At 38.1% G+C, this 19,330-nt stretch overlaps 1 protein-coding gene and 1 pseudogene across 1 annotated transcript; one reads left to right on the top strand and one right to left on the bottom strand.

The window, feature by feature from the left end:
* Positions 1-1,511: 1,511 nt before the first annotated feature.
* LOC101418044 (ATPase PAAT-like) lies at positions 1,512-19,315 on the bottom strand. Its single transcript, XM_058298227.2, is given in 7 exon segments — positions 1,512-3,055; positions 8,253-8,704; positions 12,228-12,434; positions 16,891-16,963; positions 18,145-18,192; positions 18,194-18,343; positions 19,072-19,315. Coding segments are annotated over 7 exon segments (1,398 nt in total). The 5' UTR covers positions 19,305-19,315; the 3' UTR covers positions 1,512-2,820.
* LOC131278662 (stathmin pseudogene) lies at positions 11,139-11,721 on the top strand (annotated as a pseudogene).
* Positions 19,316-19,330: the final 15 nt, after the last annotated feature.

Genomic DNA, 19,330 nt, shown 5'->3' with positions numbered 1-19,330 from the left:
TTTACAAATATATATTAGAAAACCAAAATCAATACCCATGAATAGCTAATATACATAGAAAGCATATATAAAAGAAAAATTAAAGAACAAGAGGAGAAATTTTCATCTGGATTATTTCTCATATTACAATCATGGAATATTATTAAATTTTAGTCATTTTTATAAAATATAGTTTATGTGTACTAGTTATGATTGTATTTTGGCATTTTAGAAATCAAAGAACAGACCATGACTATCCAATGCCGCAGGATTAAGAGTTCGGCCTTAAGTGAAACAGAAGTACATGCTGCCTCATGACTGCCTATGCTATGAAAAATTAGAAAGGGCCTAATAAAAGTGATATAAAGGTCCTCGTGTCACTGAACAGTGTATTTTATAGATACAAAAGTTTTGGTTTTTTTTTAATATTTATTTTTATTTCTCTTCTCTCCTCCCCACCCCCGTCCCCAGGTGTCTGCTCTGTGTCCATTCGCTGTGTGTTCTTCTGGGTCCACTTGCATTCTTGTCAGCGGCACCAGGAATCTCTGTCTTTTTGTTTTGTCATCTTGCTGTGTCAGCTCTCCGTGTGTGTGGCCCCACTCCTGGGCAGGTTGCACTTTTTTCATGCTGGGCTGCTCTTCTTACAGGGTGCACTCCTTGTGCATGGGGTTCCCCTAAGAGGGGGACACCCCTGTATGGCATGGCACTCCTTGTGCGCATCTGTACTGTGTGTTGGCCAGCTTCACCACACGGGTCAGGAGGCCCTGGGTTTGAACCTTGGACCTCCCATGTGGTAGGCAGATGCTCTACCCATAGAGCCAAATCTGCTTCCTGATACAAGAGTTTTATACAATGACTGATGTGACAGTTTGAAGCTGGGTGGACCCCAAAAAGATCATGTCCTTAGAGCTAATCCATTCCTGTGCATGTAAATCTATTGTAGGTGGGACTTTTTGATTAAATTACTTCAGATAAGGACCTTGGCTTAGATTGTGAGACCCAGGGCAGCTTTTAATCCTCTTACTGGAGTCCTTTATAAATGGAGGAATAAAAAGCAACAGATAACAGAAAAAAGCTGCAGAGACACAGCGGAACTCAGTGAGAAATGCCCAAAGGCTGAAACCAACTGAACACAGAAGCTGGGAGGAAGCCACTTTCATCAGAAGCTGAAAGCATCGAGCCCCTGAGGAGAAGGGGTGCCACTGTGAGCCTGATCGCACATGGCTGCAGCTGGGGGATAAAGCATGTGCTGATGACACCTTGATTTGGACACTTTCATCGCCTCAGAACTGTAGGCTTAATAAGTTAGTAAATCCCTGTTGTAAAAATCAACCCATTTCTGGTATATTTTGGTAGTCTTTAGCAAACTAAAACAATGGAAATGAACAAGCGTTATATGTAAGTTAGCTCTCATTTTAAAGAAATAAATTTACCAAAATATTAAGAGTGTAAAACGTTCCTTTTCAAAAATACAAAACATTTTAAACAAATATTAGGTGAAAATGAATATCTAATTTACTTGAGACAAGTAGTTTCCACAGTAGATGCATTTATTTTTATTGCAAATATAATACCCTTTAAAACATACAATAGTTACGATTTCTGAAAATTAAGTCTGCCAGAGTGAACTGCAATCTCCTTAATTCATATGCCTTAATCCGTTAAAGTAAAGAGCCTCAGAATTTTGTACTTTAAACACACTACAAAAGGACTTGGAAAGATGAACCTATCCCAGCACATAGAGACTTACCTATACTGCCGTGTTTATTGAGAGAAAACAACAGTATTATTTAATCCCATTAAACATCAAGCATTAAATCCAAAGTAATAATCCTAACAAGGAATAGGCCAGTTCTGATTTCACTTCCTTATCTAGCGCTATAAGGTAGAAGAACAAATATTAACAGCCTCAATGTGAACTAATTTTATGTGTGCCAAACATCACATTTAATCATTTATCTGAGATAGCAATATAAAATGTAGTTGATCTGAAATTAAAGGTTCCAAATCTTAAGTATACCATTTTCCAAGAACAATCAATTACCAAAAGCAAAGCTATCAATCAAATACTCTAAGCATGCTTTCTCACACCCATAAAACTACAAAATAAAATCCTGGTATAAATTGCAAAGTACTTAAGTCATAAACATATACAAAACAAAATAATGAATTGCATGAGAAATACTAAAAAACAAACAGATACTCAACACAAAAGTTTTGAGAGTGAAAAATACTGCTTGCAAGAATAATTTATGACTTTTTCATGTTAATTTTTAGTGTATAAGACTGGATTTATGACAGGTGCAGGAAAAATGAACACAGAGGTCTCTTTATGGTAATAAGAGGATAATCCCAGGAAACGGACTTTGGCCCAGTGGTTAGGGCGTCCGTCTACCATATGGGAGGTCCGCGGTTCAAACCCCGGGCCTCCTTGACCCGTGTGGAGCTGGCCATGCGCAGTGCTGATGCGCGCAAGGAGTGCCGTGCCACGCAAGGGTATCCCCCACGTGGGGGAGCCCCACGCGCAAGGAGTGCGCCCGTGAGGAAAGCCGCCCAGCGTGAAAAGAAAGTGCAGCCTGCCCAGGAATGGCGCCACCCACACTTCCCATGCCGCTGACAACAACAGAAGCGGACAAAGAAACAAGACGCAGCAAACAGACACCAAGAACAGACAACCAGAGGAGGGGGGGAAATTAAATAAATAAAGAAATCTTTAAAAAAAAAAAAAAGAGGATAATCCCCAAAGGATATCAAATACTTGCTTTCTGTAAACTTTTTCAGGTTTTGGCTTTGTAATAAATAAGTAATAAATATCTTAAGTATGTTTTATACATTACCCACTTATCTTTCTCCATTTGAAAGTTTTTCTCCAGAGTCACAATGCCTTAGAGGCATCCCAGTGGGTGGAGAGTTGGGATTTTGTAGTAAGTTCATTAACAAAGCAATCTTATTATCTATGTGCTCCTGGAGTTTATATATTCGCTGATCAATGTAGTCTGTGAGTTTCTTCTCCATTAGTTCCATATTTTTAGAAAGGATTTTTTCCAAGTAGGAGTAAACAGGTAACTCTTCCACTCTATAAATACATAAACAAGCAAATAAAAATACTACTCCTTACATTATAAAAAACAATGAAACTAAGCAGCCAACATACAATGCTGATCCTCTTTCTCCTGTTTCTATGACTGTCTTCTGTCTCCTTACAATGTATTTTCAGGTTCTAATATACATACTCACCAGGCAATCAGAATCCTGAATGTCCTACACATTCTTATTTCTTTAATTGTATAAACATTTATTAAGTATACAAATATTTTTGTATGAACATAAGTTTTCATGTTTCTGGATACATGCTCAGAAGTATGATTGATGGGTGAATAATATTTAATTTTTAAGGAATCTGCCAAACTCTTTTCCAGAGTGGCTGTACATTTTATATCCCTACTAGCAATAGATGAGAGATGTTTTTCCACATACTCATCAGCATTTGATATCTTCACTGATTTTTATTTTGGCTCTTTTCATAGGTGTGATACCTCATAATCTTATAATGTAGTTTCCTAATGCCTAATGATGCTGAATTTCATTACATGTCCTTATCTGCTATTCACCGAATCTTCTTCAGAGAAATATAGCTTCATGCCTTGCACATCTTCTAATTTTATTGCATTGTTTTTTTTCCTGTTGAGTTTTGAGAATTCCTTACATATTCTAGGTAAGAGTCCTCTGTCAAATATTTGGTGAAATTTTGACTGGAATTGTGTGAAGCCTATATATCAATATGGAAAGAACTGGCATCTTTGAGTCTTCCAATCCATGAACATAGTTATGTCTGTTCATTTATTTATTTATTCCTTTCTTTCTTCAGCATGTTAGCATTTTTAGTATATGGATCCTGCATGTTGTTATATTCATACTATGTATGTCATTATTTTAAGGATATTTTTAATTTCAGATTTTACATGTCATTGTTTGTATATAATTGATTTTTGCTTATTGATCTGGCATCCTGTGACCTAGGTGAATTCACCTATTAGTTCTAAGCATTTTGGGGGAATGCGTACATTTGTTGAGATTTTCTATGTAGATCCCCTACAAGTAAGGAGGGCTGTCTTTCTTTCTTTCCAATTGGTATGCATTTTAACTCTTTTTCTTGCCTTACTGCAGTGGCTAGAACTTCTAGTACCATGTTTAATAGAAGTAGTGAGATTGGATATCCTTACCATGTTTCTCATTTAGAAGAAAAGCATGAGATCAGCTGCAGATTTCTCATAAATGCCTTTTATGAGGTTGAGAAAGTCCCCTCAACCCCTAGTTTTCTGAGGTTGTTTTAAAATTGTAGATGGGTGTTAGATTTTGTCACATACTCTGTGTCAATTTATATGATCGTATGAATTTTATTCTAGAGCTTCTTATATGGTAGGTTACATTAATTTTTGAAAACTGAGCCAGCCTTACATATCTAGAATAAATTCCACTTGGTCATGGGTATAATTCCTTTTAATATTGTTGGACTTGATTTGTTAATATTTTGTTGAGAATTCTTGTGTCTAATTCATTAGCAATATTAGTTTATGGTTTTCATTTTTTGTACTGTCTCTATCAAGTTTTGATATGAGATAAATTTAGCCTTGTAAAAGAAATTCTGTATTTTGGAAGAGATTGTGCAAAATTTGTTACGTCTTCTTTTAACTGCTTGGTAGAATTCTCCAGTGAAACTATTGACATTTCTTTCTCAGGAAATTTTAAATTCAAGTTCTTCGATGGTTAAGGAATTATTCTGATAATCTATTTCATCTGGTATTGTTGTTGTAGTTTTTCTGAGAATAGGTACATTTCCTCTAAGTTTATGAGTTTCTTTAATGGCCACAGGATTTGTAATGATATCTGTTATATTCTTGATACTGGTAATTTGAATCTTCTCTTTTTTTACCTTTGCCAGTCTTGCTAATAGTTTATCAATGTTATTGATTCGCCCCCTCTGCCAACTTCCCCCTGCTGAAGATGGCACCCTTGTCTGTCTGTCCTTTGTCTGCTCATTGTCTGTGTGTCTTCTTTTAGGAGGCATTGGGAATCAAACTAGGGACATCCCATGTGGAAGGTGGATGCCCAACTGCTTGAGCCACATCTGCTCCCCACAACCAACTTTTGTTTCACTGATATTCTTTACTGTTTGCTGTTTTCAATTTCATTGATTTCTGCTCTATCACTTTCTTCCTTATGCTAGCACTGGGTTTACTTTGCTGTTTTTTTCTAGTTTCCTGAGGTAATAAATTAATTACTGATTTGAGACCTTTCCTAACTTCTATTGTATGCATATGATGTGAAAAATTTTGCCTTTCAGCACTGCTTTAGTTGTATCTCATAAATTTTGATGTTATCATTTTTACTTTCCATTCAATTTTATGTTTGTTTCCATTGCCTTTTGGACTTTCTTTTGACCCATGGATTATTTAGATATGTGCTGTTTAATTTCCAAGTGTTTGGAGATTTTCTTGCAGCTTTCTGGTATTGATTTCTAGTTTGATTCCTTTATGGCTGGAGAACATCCAGCATAGGATCTCTATTCTCTAAATTTGTTGAGGTTTGCTTTATGGCCAAAGACAGAGTCTATCTCAGTGACTCCTCCATTGGTGTTTGAAAACAATGTATATTCTGCTGTTCTTGGATGGAGTGCTCTAAAAATGTCAACTAGATCCTATTTTTGGATAAGATCCAAAGTTCTTCTCTACTTTTGCTGGTCTACTAGTTTTATCAATAGCTGACAGTGACAAATGACAATTATAATTGTGGATTTGTCTATTTCTCCTTTCAGATCTATCAGATTTTTCATCATGTATTTAGAAGCTGTGTTGTTTGGTATATATACATTAGGATCACTATGTCTTCATTTGTGGTCATTTTTCATTATGCAATATCCCTCTTTCTCTTAGTAAATTTCTTTGTTCTGAAAACTACTTTACCTGATATTAATATAGGCACTCCTGCTTTTTAAAAATTTTGCACGGCATAACTTTTAACATCTTTTTGCATTCAACTGATGTATGTCATTACATTTGTACTAAACATCTTGACAACTGCATGTAATTGGGTTGTGGTTTTTTTTTAAATCCTCTGTCAATCTCTTTTAATTGATGTATTTAAACACATTTAAAGTAATTATTGATTTGTTAGGCTAAAGTTTGTAATTTCTTTTTTCTTGCCTTCCTGTGGATTACTTGAACATTTTTTAGAATTTTGTTTTGAAGTATTTATAGCAGTTTTGAATATATTATTTTATATGTATCTCTTAGCATAGTTTCTAGGTATTAGAAAATATATGCAACTTATTGAAGCGTACTGGTATTGGTATTTTACTTTGATAAAAATGTAGAAATCTTACATCCTCATAAGTCACTTTAGCCTTTTCACTTTTAAAATATAACTAAGATATTTTCTATATATACATTGAGCACTATATCATATGGTGTTATGATTTTTGCTTCAGTTATCAAATATGATTTAAGAAACTCATGAGAAGGATGGTCTGTTATATTTACACCTGTCTACATTTTACTTTTTTTCCCTTTCTATCCTCCTCCCCCTCCCTGCTGTTTTTGCTGTGTCCATTCACTGTGTGATCTTCTGTATCTATTTCTCTCTTTGTCGTCTTTTCTCATCAGAAGATTATGATGTGTCCTGGTGTGGATTTCTTTGGGTTATCTTGTTTGGGGTTTGCTCAGTTTCTTAAACTTGTAAATTTATGCTTTTTAACAATTTGGGAAAACTTCAGATATTATTTATTCAATTACTTTTACAACCCAACATTCTTTCTTCCCTCCCATCACCATCCTGATCAGGAAATTGTAGCACCACCTGATTTTGCAAGGACTGGGACAAAAGTTCAGGCCTGTACTTGACCCCAACATCTTGCTTGGCCCTGCAGAAACAACTCCAGCAAAATAATCAGAATGTTGCTTGGTTCTTTCTTCTCAGAGCAGGATGAAAGATCAGCTCCCGATGTGGCTTGCTGACATCACCACAGAGGGAAACCAGAGTGCCACTTCCTCTTTCCATGGGGTTGGGAGTACCTCAGTACTTCCATAGGTGTTTGGATTGAGAAGGGTGGGTATTGTTGAAAATATTTTCTGTTGTTAGACCTTCCTTTTCCTGGTTCCTTGCCTATCAGGAACAGGCTTTTCTTAGAGCTTTTATTGCCTGTGCCAGTTCATGGTCCTGGGTTGCAGACTTCTCTGGCACCTCATCCAGGATACAGACAGACAAACCAACCAACCAACCAACCAGCTCACCACAGTTGTTCTTTGTCCCCACAAATCCCTAACGAGTCTGTTGTCTTCTTTCCAGCTTTCAGTCTTCATATGTTCATCCGTTGTGTTACGACCTGGGAGGAATGTGGCTACTCATTCATGTCTATAACTGAAGTATTCCAAGTACTTTTTAAATCCCTGTTTAGTGTAAATTTCTTTTCACCGTGTAGACCAACTTATTATCAATATAGACTATCGACACTTGACAACTAATGTAATCTCTCTATATCCTAAACAGATAAGAACCATGCTTTCCATTAACTTATTACACTCCTAAAATTTCAATGCTAATTGGAGACTTTAAACAATAAACTCAAGTAATCCAAATACTTCATTTTAAAGGGGAAAAAAAAAATCTATGCTAAGATTTAACAGCCAGGACTATGCCTGGAGTCCTGAATTTCCAGTATAGTGTGCTATTTCAATAAACTATATCTATGGAAAGAATGGGGACTATATTAAACATTTAGCTACCTCTCAATGAAACCTCAAGTGCCAAAAAACTGGGATTATGAGATTAGGGAATAAGAGCCTCTATACCACAAGTATGATCTTAATATATTTTTCAATGGTTCCAAAATTCCAATTGTGATCTACAAAGAAAATCTGTTATTATTACAATGGCTTTAACACAACTCAGCAAAAAAGCGTACAAATAATAGCTCCCAAGACTCCTTTACGTTTGTGCACATAACTTTCTATTTCACCTACTAATATCTGTACCACTTCAATAAAATGCCTGAGAAGTGTTCAACACCTTCAGTTATGGGCACTTGCTTCCTTTCAAAGGAATGCATTCTACACTGAAAAATATTTATTTCATACAAGTTTGTAAATGGTAAAATGCAAAAGCCCCTAAAATGATTTCTGGTAGCAGATTTTCAGGCAGTAATCTTTAAGACAAATCTATTTCCTTTTAGCTGATTCTCCCACCTATCAAATCTAAACATGTTTTAAAACACTTACGCAACACCAACAATGCCTTCACTGGGCTTGATTATGTTTTCTTGCCACTCGGTGTTATGTCCCACACGGAGATGGTTAACTTGACTACATAAATTCTGAAGGAAAGGAAGCAACTCAGATTTAGGTATATTTGAGTTGCAGTTTCCTTTCTTTGGTAAGAAAGAGGATCCTGAATTTTTAAGGTCATTTTCAAGAAAAGCATGGTTTTGTGGCATGATTTTATGTTCATCAAGGTTGGTAATATTTCCTCCATCAGGTGGCTGCGTATTTTTATCAATGTAAGCTTTTAAGTCTTCAGTCATTTCTCCAGATGTCAACCCAGATCTGAACAGAGAAGGTGTGCAAGATGATTTATCTAAAGCTCCTGAAGCAGATGATTGTAGTCCAAACATATGCTTGTATCCAGTTCTTCCCAAAACCGACTCAAGCTGCTCGCCAAAGGGAATAGAATTCTAAATAAGGTAAATAAGTAAATGTCACTATTACTATTAATAATGATAGCTAACATTCTGAGTAATTACTGAGTCAGGCATAGTGCATTCTCTCATTTAATCATTACCATATGCTTATGAAATATGTTACTACTATTCTTATCCCAGTAGTAAGTTCATCTGGCCAAGGTAATATAGCTAGTAAGTGGCAGAACTGGGAAGTGAACCCAGACCATCTAACTGTAGAGTCAGAACTTTTACCTACAAGTATGTTTAGTAAAATTTCATTAGCATATTTTAATATTTTCTCTACAAAAAATCTAACATATGGTTATAAAATTAAGTTCTCTAATTTAAGTCACAACAATTGATCATTTTCTTCACCTACATGATGCCAGAAACAAAAGATACTAGATCTCTGATTGCAAAGTTTATATTTTACAGAGAGAGGAAAAAACCAAAAAACAAAACACCAATATATAAACAACAAAAGTGTCAAAATGGCCCTGATGAAACTCTTTGGAGGGAAAAGCTACTTAAATTTAGTGGTTGGGAAGGGTCTCATTGATGATGTAACATTTAAGATCTGAATAACAATTTTTTAAAAAGTCATGCCAGGATGTGGAAAAAGGGGTTCTGGGCAAAGAGAACAGTTAAGAGTGCTACAGTGCTGAAGTAGAAGCTAATTTGGATATTTAAGGAATACACATATAAGATGTCTTGTGCAAGATGCCCCCCCAAAATGTGGTAAGAGATGAATTTGAAGAGATAAGTAGGGTCCAGATCTTAAAGGCCAGGGTAAGGAATCTGGATTAATTCTAAGTGTGGTGGGAAATGGTCAAGGGGCTTTACCAAGGAGAAGTACAAGGGCTGAATTAACATTTGAAGTCATTCTGGTTGTACTCTGGAAAATGGATTTTAGTGCTGCAGGTAACAGAGGTAACAGAGGTGAGATAATGGTGGTGGAGAAAGAAGAGTCCTCTGTCTTAATTTAAACTCTCCTTCCCATGGTTTCCAAAATCCTCAAATCTCCTGATTCTCCTAATTCAGCCCTTTGCTTCAATAACACTAATATAATATTTGTAAACATTTAAAAAGTTACAAGGAGATCTTTATTTGTATTATTTCTCTTAAACTTCCACATTAATCTCATGATCATAGCTGTATTATTGTTCAGATTTTATACATGAGGCAATTTATCCTTACAAGGATGAATCAACTTGCCAAAAACCATACAACCAATAATGTCAGGACCAGAACTTAAAAGTCAGGTCACCTGTCATCGAATCCTTTTCTCTGGCTCCTCTGTCACACTGCTGTCTTCTACTCTTCGGGTTCCACTTTTCTCTCTCTGTGTCCTTCAATGTAGGTGCTCCCCAAAGAAATGTCTTCCTGCCTTTTCTCTCTCCATTAACTACTTTCCCTGTCATCTATAACAAGGACACCTCTCAAAACTCCCCTCCAGTCAAACCTGAAGGTTCATTTAACTTTCCTCAATCCTGTGTTTCTAAATACTTGCAAGATCATTTTAGGTTATATTTTATTCACATCTAAAGCGCAATATGCTCCCAAGTAAACATCTCTTCTTTTCTCCTAAACATCCTTCTTCCTTCTTTCCATTACATTATTAGAATCACCTACCTCAAATCTCCATTTCAAGTTTGACTCTTGTTTTCTCCCTCACACCAATGTTCAGTAGGTTGCCAAGTCCTAATGGCTTTATTGTTTTCTCATATCACAATCATGTTACCATTTTCAAATCCAGACTCTCATTAACTCTCATGTGGAATAGGGAATTAAAGGTGTAGCCGGTCTCCTCCTTGTAGTCTCTCTATCTTCTGATTTATTTTTCCTTCTGATTCACTTTATACTTTTCAGTGCATTAAAATTTCTAAAAACATAAACTCAAAAACATCTACAAACTTTTAAAAGATCATTGAAAGTACTCCATGATCTAGTCCCAATCTACCCTTGAACGTACCCTCTTATTTCTTTGCTCCAAGGAAATTGAACTTCTATTTCCTAGTTATATCCTATTCCTTCTAGCATTGAAGACTTTATCCACGTTATCCTCTTCATCTGTAATTGCCTCCCCGCAAGTTTACTTTCCAAATTTTTCTTAAAAGGCCGAGATAAAATTCTTTTTCCTTCTGTAAGCCTTTCCTAATCTTCCTCACCATCATTCTCCACTTACATGCCGTAGCTTTATGATCCTCTATGAGCCTTAAACAGAGGCTATACACTAAATGAGGCTCTTTGCACTCTCAAAAGTGCTTAAATCAGTGCTTTGTCCATTGACAAGGAGCTTAATAAATACTTGCTAAATGAATGTGTGGATAAATTCAGGGAAAATTGTGAAGATCTGGAGTCAAAATATTTTCTGAGTAGGTCTGTAAAATGTTATTTTTACAAACTAATAAGGTAACAGTTAAATTAAGAATACAGGTGTGGCCAGGTGGCTCGGACCGAGCAGGGTTTTCCTTACCAGTGGATTGTATAAATTACACTGCCAATCTCTTGTGTTCTATTCACCATGGCTTCTTCTGATATCCAGGTCAAAGAACTGGAGAAGCGTGCCTCAGGTCAGGCCTTTGAGCTGATACTCAGCCCTCGGTCAAAAGAATCTGTCCCAGATTTTCCCCTTTCCCCTCCAAAGAAGAAGGATCTTTCCCTGGAGGAAATTCAGAAGAAGTTAGAAGCTGCAGAAGAAAGACGCAAGTCCCATGAAGCTGAGGTCTTGAAGCAGCTTGCTGAGAAACCAGAGATGAGAAAGAAGTGCTTCAGAAAGCAATAGAAGAGAACAACAACTTCAGTAAAATGGCGGAAGAGAAATTGACCCACAAAATGGAAGCCAAAAAAGAGAACCGAGAGGCACAAATGGCTGCCAAACTGGAACGTTTGCGAGAAAAGGACAAGCACATTGAAGAAGTACGGAAGAACAAAGAATCCAAAGATCCTGCTGATGAGACTGAAGCTGACTAATTTGTTTTGAGAACTGACTTTCTCCCCCTCCCCTTCCTAAATATCCAAAGACTGTATTGGCCAGTGTCATTGTATTTTTTCCCTCCTGACAAATATTCTAGAAGTTGATGTAGGACTATATAGACTGTATGATGTTGTTTTAGGGGCTAAAGGGGAGAAATTAAAAGTGTTTTACTCTTTTTCTAAAGTATTGAGGTCTTTCTAATGTAGCTATTTTTCTTGTTGCATCTTTTCTACTTCAGTACACTTGGTGTACTGGGTTAATGGCTAGTACTGTATTGGCTCTGTGAAAATATGTTTGTGAAAAGAGTATGTAGTGGCTTCTCTCAAACTGTTAGATGCTGAATATCTGTTCACTTTTAAATCCCAATTCTGTCCCAATTTTACCAGATGCTACTGTACTTGAATGGTTAATAAAACTGCACAGTGCTGTAAAAAAAAAAAAAAAAAAAAGAATACAAAGTCAAAGGAAAAAATTTTAAGTCACTACACGTTCTTATTAAAAGCCATCTCTTATGAAATTTTATAATAATATCTGGTAAAGATATCCATTTCTACTTACCCGCTGCTGAAACCTAACCATATTCATCAGTTGCTGAGCTCCAGGTGATAACTTTGAGCCCATGGATTCCATCATGGTTTGAACCCTATCTAGGTGTATCCTGGATCCTAGCACAGGAGACCCTGCTGAAGAATTTGCTGAAGCAAATTTCATGTGTACCACAATTTTACTGATGAAGACACACTGCTTTTCACCAAAGGAGAGCATCTATTACAAAACAAAAGTTCCAGAAAATAATATTAAGCAATAATCACCATATAAGGTCAGTTCTTTGTATTAACTAAGCAAGAGTAAAGTATTCAGGAAAGCAAAAAAACTTTAAATGTACTTTCACATTTTGAAGCTTTTACCTAAAATAGTAATTGTCGGAACTTCCAAATTATTTTGAGGCTCAGAAGAGCAATTTAAATAAAACAATGTCCTTCTTAAACTAAAAAATTACATGGGAAATATAAAAGGGGGTAAAATAAAGTTTTACTTACTGCATGTAAGGAACTAAAAGTAAACTAGACCAATTTGAGAATGTTAATATGCTGCAACTTAAATGCAAAATAAAACAAAATAAGGCTGTCTGGGAGCCCATTCAAAGTACTTTCTGAAATGCTAAATTTAAGCCAGTCTTTTAGAATTAGCATTATAAAGAAATCCCAAGAAGACTTAATATAACTCACTGTTTTACAGATATAAAAGGAAGAAGTCAGGGTTGATTTTCAAGTAGTACAAGTCTGGCCTGGAACCTAGCTCTTTTTGTCTCTTTATTAATCAGTTTTTCAATGTTTTACGGTGCTTCATTCTATCCATGTCTCTGAACCAAAAGGCAATTCATGGATGATATGGACACTAGAGTAGCTTTGGTAAGGGAAGAGCCTTCGGAGTCAGAAAGGTCTAGGTTCAAATGATGACTCTGCTACTTACAGCCTGTGTGAACTTCATCAAATATTGAAACCTCAGTTAGGAGTAAAATGAAGGAGGATAATAACAATGATTTTGCATGGTTGTTGTGAGGATTATATATTAAAATTTCAGTCCTACCAATAAGTGCTAAAAAATACACATTGGTTACTATTATTATTCTAAACTTCATATACCATTGGCCCAGATAAGGCCTATATTTCCTTAAATGAAATGACCCTCATTGAGTATGATTATTATGGGTCTTTCCCCACTGGAATATAAACAACAGGAGGGCTACTTTATTTTATAAATGCTTAGTACAGTTGTCTGGAATACAGGGGGTACTTCTATATATATGCAAAATGAACCAATCTACTTAAACCACTTTCTAAGCTATTAGTATATGCTACATAAAACAATGTCTTGGAATAATATGTTCTATAAGTTTGCTACCTACTTGCTGTTAAAAATCACATATTTTCTCTTAGTTTAAGAGTTAAGTGTCAGGAATGAAATTCAGTTAGAGAGCGGGAGAAGCCACAGGGAACAGCCAGAAGTTAGAAGTCAACAGAACCCAAAGGAGAAAGGAGAAGACAGCACTGAGTGCACTGCCATGTGACAGAAAAGCCAAGGACCAAGTATCCTTGTCAACCAGTCACAGCACGCCACAGTCTATGGGGAGGAAGCATTACCTTGCTGATGCCTGGATTTTGGACTTTTCCTAGTTTCAAAACTGTGACCCAATAAATTCCTGTTGTTTAAGGCATCCCATTGCATAGTAAGTGTTTTAGCAACTAGGAAACTAAAACAACTACCCAGCTCAAAGCTTAGTGGCTTAAAAATTAATGATTTGGGAGAAAGGTGAGGATGTTGTCATGTGATGTAAAGCAGGGATACAAACAAGATAATGAAGCCCAAGAACTCCCAGTGGCCTATACCAGAATATTAAAGACTTTGGGGAGAAAGCATACCTTGCTTACGTCTAATTTTGGACTTCCAATTTTCAAAACAGGACCGGGGATCAGCCAGATCAGTTGTGTGCGCAAAGCTGCTTTGGATATGTTTTTTTCAAATAAGAGTTGTAGAAAATGTGGCAGCAAGTCTGAGGCTTTATCCCACTCTAAAGTCGTTTGCCAGTCAGACGGTTTAGGCTCCATTATATCCTTATAACCAGAGCTATTGGCACAGTCCTTTGAAAGAACTTTTGCTATTACAAAGGACAAGAGGGGGAGCAGAAGTAGTTCAGTGGTTGAGTACCTGCTTTCCATGCATCGGTTCTGGGTTCAATCCCTGGTACCACCAAAAAAAAGACGAGGGAAGAGGAGCCCGCACCAATCAGGATGGCAGAGTGAGATGCTTCAGGGATCCATCTCCCCATAAAACAATTGAACATTTGAACAACCAGCAAGAACTGGCAGAAACATCATTCTCAAAGCTCCAGAAACCAGTTAAGGACTACAGTAAAAAAAGTGAGTGCTGAATCAAGAAAAAGGCTACTTAAAAACAATAGATCATATGGCTCCCTGGATAGCTTCTTCCTCACCCCTCACCAGCTTAGCACAGAGTCTGGCCCCATTCCCAGGGTTTATCCCTAGGTCCAGTTCTGGAGGCAGCAGGATAACCCTCATGGACATATTGGGAGCATGTCTGTTGGGTCCAATCTGTCTGCTGGTGGTGTGAAGGGCTTGCTATCCCAGAACTTGACTGCTATACAGCAATCAAGTCATGCTGCCGGGGATAAGAGATTGCTAGATGAGGGACATAGAGTGCAGTGCCCAGGACCATGAGGAAAACTATTTCCTAGGGAAGAGGGGGCATCCAGAATGATGTAGGCGGGGAAATTCCTAGGGCCACATGTGCATGCCTAAGACAGGACATATATGCAGAAAAGGTCAGGGCAGCTCCTATGCTCTGGCCTGGAACTAGTCTCTAAACTCATTGTATGGATAGGCCCTAAAGGAGAGCACTCACATGGGTCAATCTGCAAAGACTGGTACAGGTCTTAAAAATATTGGCGATTATGGAAGCTCCTAGAGACAGAAGTTATAGCACAGGGTGCCAAGGGTGGGGGTAGGGGGAATGCAGAGCTAATGCATAATAAGTGTAGGTTTTCTGTTTGGGAAGATGGGAAGTTTTAGTAATGGAAAGTGCTGAGGGTACTGCAATGTTGTGAACGTGACCAGTCCCACTGAATGGCATGCTTGGGAGTGGTTGAGATGGGAAAGTTTATATTATATATATATTCCCAGAATTAAAAAAAAAGATCAACCAAAGAGACAATGACAATTAAATATAATACATGATACTGGATGGGATCTGGGAAGGGAGGATAAATGTTTCAAAAGGAAATTATTGGGACACGTGAAAAAATTGGAATATAGACTATAAACTTTGTATCATTGTTAAATTTCTTGAACTTGTTAATTACATTTAAGGTGGTTACATAAGGGAATATCCTTGTCTTAGGAAATGTATATGGCAGTATTAAGTGTTTAAGGAGCATGTTATATACAACCTATACTCTTTGTTCAGAAAATGGATTGACAGATATATATAGATGGACAGAATAATATAGCAAATGTGGCAAACGTTAAAATTGGTGGATCTGGGTATCTGAGAGTGGTAGAGTTATATTGGCGCTCTCTGCATGGGGTATGATTTTTTTTTGTATCTGTTCTGTAAGACTGAACATATTTAAAATGAAAACTAAACAAACAAAGTAAGTCTCATAATCATCTATAAAGTAATAATAGTAGGACAGAATTTTAGAGATAGTAAGAGTCCAAAGATTTATTTTCTTTAAGTCCACTAGTTTTACCCATTGGGTGGGTCCAAATTGATGAAGAGATCTGTCCATGGCTACTCAGGTAGTCAGCAATAGAGGATTAATATTCAAGGCTTAGGAGCTCTGGCTCATATACCACTGTAGTTCACCTCAATGATTTTTCTCAAAACTCAAGATACCAGTTGAAATTCCTTTAACTTTTTTTTTTTTAATTTCTCTCCCCTTCCCACCCGCCCACCCCCCCGGTGTGTGATCTCTGTGTCTATTTGCTGCATGTTCTTCTTTGTCTGCTTCTGTTGTCAGCGGCATGGGAATCTGTGTTTCTTTTTTTGTTGCATCATCTTGTTGTGTTAGCTCTCCGTGTGTGCAGTACCATTTCTGGGCAGACTGATCTTTCTTTTGCGCTGGGCGGCTCTCCTCACATGTGGGGCTCCCCTATGCGGGGACACTCCTGCATGGCACGGCACTCCTTGTGCGCATCAGCACTGCGCATGGGCCAGCTGCACACGGGTCAAGGAGGCCTGGGGTTTGAACCGCTGACCTCCCGTGTGGTAGACGAAGGCCCTAACCACTGGGCCAAGTCCGCTTCCCCCTTTTAACTTTTAAGTGCTCTTGTCTGGTAACTTCTCTAATTTTGTTATTTTTCTGATAAAATGGGGCCAAGATTTTTATGGTTTCCTTGGCACCGTTAAGTTTCACATAAAGATAGAATTTTTTTTTTCTTTTTCTTAGCTTTCCCAAGATTTCCAAATACAGAAACTGTGTTAACAATATTACATAATGTTAATTTCATAGCTAATTAAAAAAAATTTTTTTAAAGATGAATTCAACCATGAAAAGGGTTGTTAATGTCTTTTTTCCATGTTCATTAAGTATTTAGGACCTAGTTGTACTAATCACATTACCAAACCAACAGAAAATAAGTACATATTATAGAAAAACATTTGTAGTTGTCAAATTATTTAAAATTTCATGCCAACTTACCTTTATTTTACAAGCAAGTGTGGAGGACTCCAATTTTAGATATTTTTTGTACAAAACAATCTTCTCATGTTCACTAAAAATAAAATAGAATTAAAGTTATATATTTACATTTATATCATATTTTTAATAGTAAAATTTAAAAAATAGATTTCTAGACCAATCCTTAAATCCAGAGAATCAGTGTCCCTGATACGACTCAAAGAGTTAGTGCTCCCTACTGAAATGGCCTGTCTGCAAACCCTGCCTCTGAAACTTACTACCTGCATGAGAAATAAATGAGGTAATCTACAAAACATCACATACCACACAGCACATACTAAAGATAAAAAAATGCAGCTATTTAGCTATTCTTTTCAATATGCACAATATACAAAATAGTTTATAATTTGGGTTATATTAAGGAGAGATAGGAACTTCATAAGAAATCAGAGAAATGATCTAACTATAAAAGGCTGGGAAACGGACTTTGGCCCAGTGGTTAGTGCATCTGTCTACCACATGGGAGGTCCGCGGTTCAAGCCCCGGGCCTCCTTGACCCGTGTGCAGCTGGCCCATGCGCAGTGCTGATGCACGCAAGGAGTGCAGTGTCGCACAGGGGTGTCCCCCGTGTAGGGGAGCCCCACGCGCAAGGAGTGCGCCTGTAAGGAGAGCTGCCCAGCGCGAAGGAGGAATGGCGCTGCCCACACTTCCCTTGCCGCTGACGACAACAGAAGCGGACAAAGAAACAAGACGCAGCAAAAAGACACAGAAAACAGACAACCAGGGAAGGGGAGGGGAATTAAATAAATAAAAAATAAATAAATCTTTAAAAAAAAAACTATAAAAGGCTGAATTATGGATTAAATGGGTTGGTGTAATAGTCTTGGACTCATGCAATATTTACCACGGGCTTGATACCGAAAAGTATGTTCAAAATTTCAAACTGAAGAACAAAGTAACGTTTGGAACGCAGTCCATTGTGAGTCTATGGAGAGTTCCAAGAAGCAGAAAAAGGACTGAACTCTGGTCTAGACAGTTTAGTAACTAGCTATGCCTCTCTACCACATCACCTTCCCTCTATTAAGCTATAAATTTTTACATTTATAAAAATAGACTGTCTTTAAGATCCCTTAAAGGTATAATGTTCCTTGCCTGCTTGTATGTTTTTATCTTCTCTTCCCTAATTCTGACACCACCGACAATCAATAAATATTGTAAAAGCTGAGGAAAAGAAAAACACTACTTCAGAAGAACTCTTGTGCATGTGTGACAAACCTGTTATCCAGAACAGTGCAAATATTCCTTCCCCTACTGGTTCCCCTACTCTCCTGAGTATACTTCCATATTTCTTGCTGAACTTAAAATGCCAATAGAAACGACTTCTTCACCACCATTAGGGTCACACCTCAGGTAAAGGAAACAGGGGTTTTCCTCTTGGCTTTTAAGGCTCCTCTTCAAAACCACCAGATTCTGGCTGAAAAGAAAATTGTTAAGAATATGACACAGCACAGCTCTAGGAACCCTGCTCATAACCCCTGATTAGGCCAGTTATTGAAATCTGCTTCTTGTTTGCTTACATTTGCCCTAGCGGTCCAACCACCTTGCCAAGCAACTAACAAAGGCTCAATACAGAATTCACAAGGAAATGGATGCTTCAGACATCAGGGCTTTCCCCTCTACTTTTTCCTTGATCATTTGCATTCTACTTCATTTCCTTTAATAACTTCCCAGAGCACCCTAATGCATGCCAAGCAGTTGGAGGCAAAAATGAATAAAATACAAAAGTATCTGTTTAAAAATGAAATCGATTCTCTATAGCTGGGACTATTTCTTCAAGCTTGTTTTGGTCGACAGAGGTTTTTATTTGTTGGTTCGTTGGGGGAGTGAAGGATTCTGATTCTGACAGGAGACTCGATGAGCTGCCAAACCGAGCATCCAGGTCACCTTCCCACCAGCCTCCCGGGTGCTTTCCCTCCGAACCCGCCCCGAACCTTTAAGTACCCCGGCCCCGCCCACACGCGGATCCCGGGCCTCACTCCCACCTCTGGGCCCCGCGGTTACCCAGGTCGCTAGCGCGCTCCCCGGTTTCCAGATCCCGGATCCAGACCCTCTTCCCCTCCCGTCCCGCTGCCCCTCAATGGCTCCCACAGGAGCGTGGCTGTCACACAGCGCAGTCTCCCAGTCCCGGCCGGCCTGGCGCACCCCGGAGCAGGTGGCGCCAGCAGCTCCTCGCAGTCGAAATCCGTGGCGCCGAAGCCATCCCGGGTGAGAAGGAGGCTGTGGGCCAGGGCCCCGCATGGGGCACCCCAAGAAGAGGCCAACATCGGGCGGCGAGTCAGTCTCCCGTCCTCTATCCCCGTCTCCATTTCGCCGCCTCCACTCCAGGCCAGACCCGGAACCTTTCTTCCAGTACATGAGTTTCCTCCAGTGCACATTTGGACAAAGGAAGCAGAGCAACTTC

Source organism: Dasypus novemcinctus, chromosome 6, assembly GCF_030445035.2.
Source record: "Dasypus novemcinctus isolate mDasNov1 chromosome 6, mDasNov1.1.hap2, whole genome shotgun sequence".
NCBI lineage: Eukaryota > Metazoa > Chordata > Mammalia > Cingulata > Dasypodidae > Dasypus > Dasypus novemcinctus.
The sequence above is the reverse complement of the archived record's forward strand: the minus strand, read 5'-3'. Positions and strand labels throughout refer to the sequence as shown.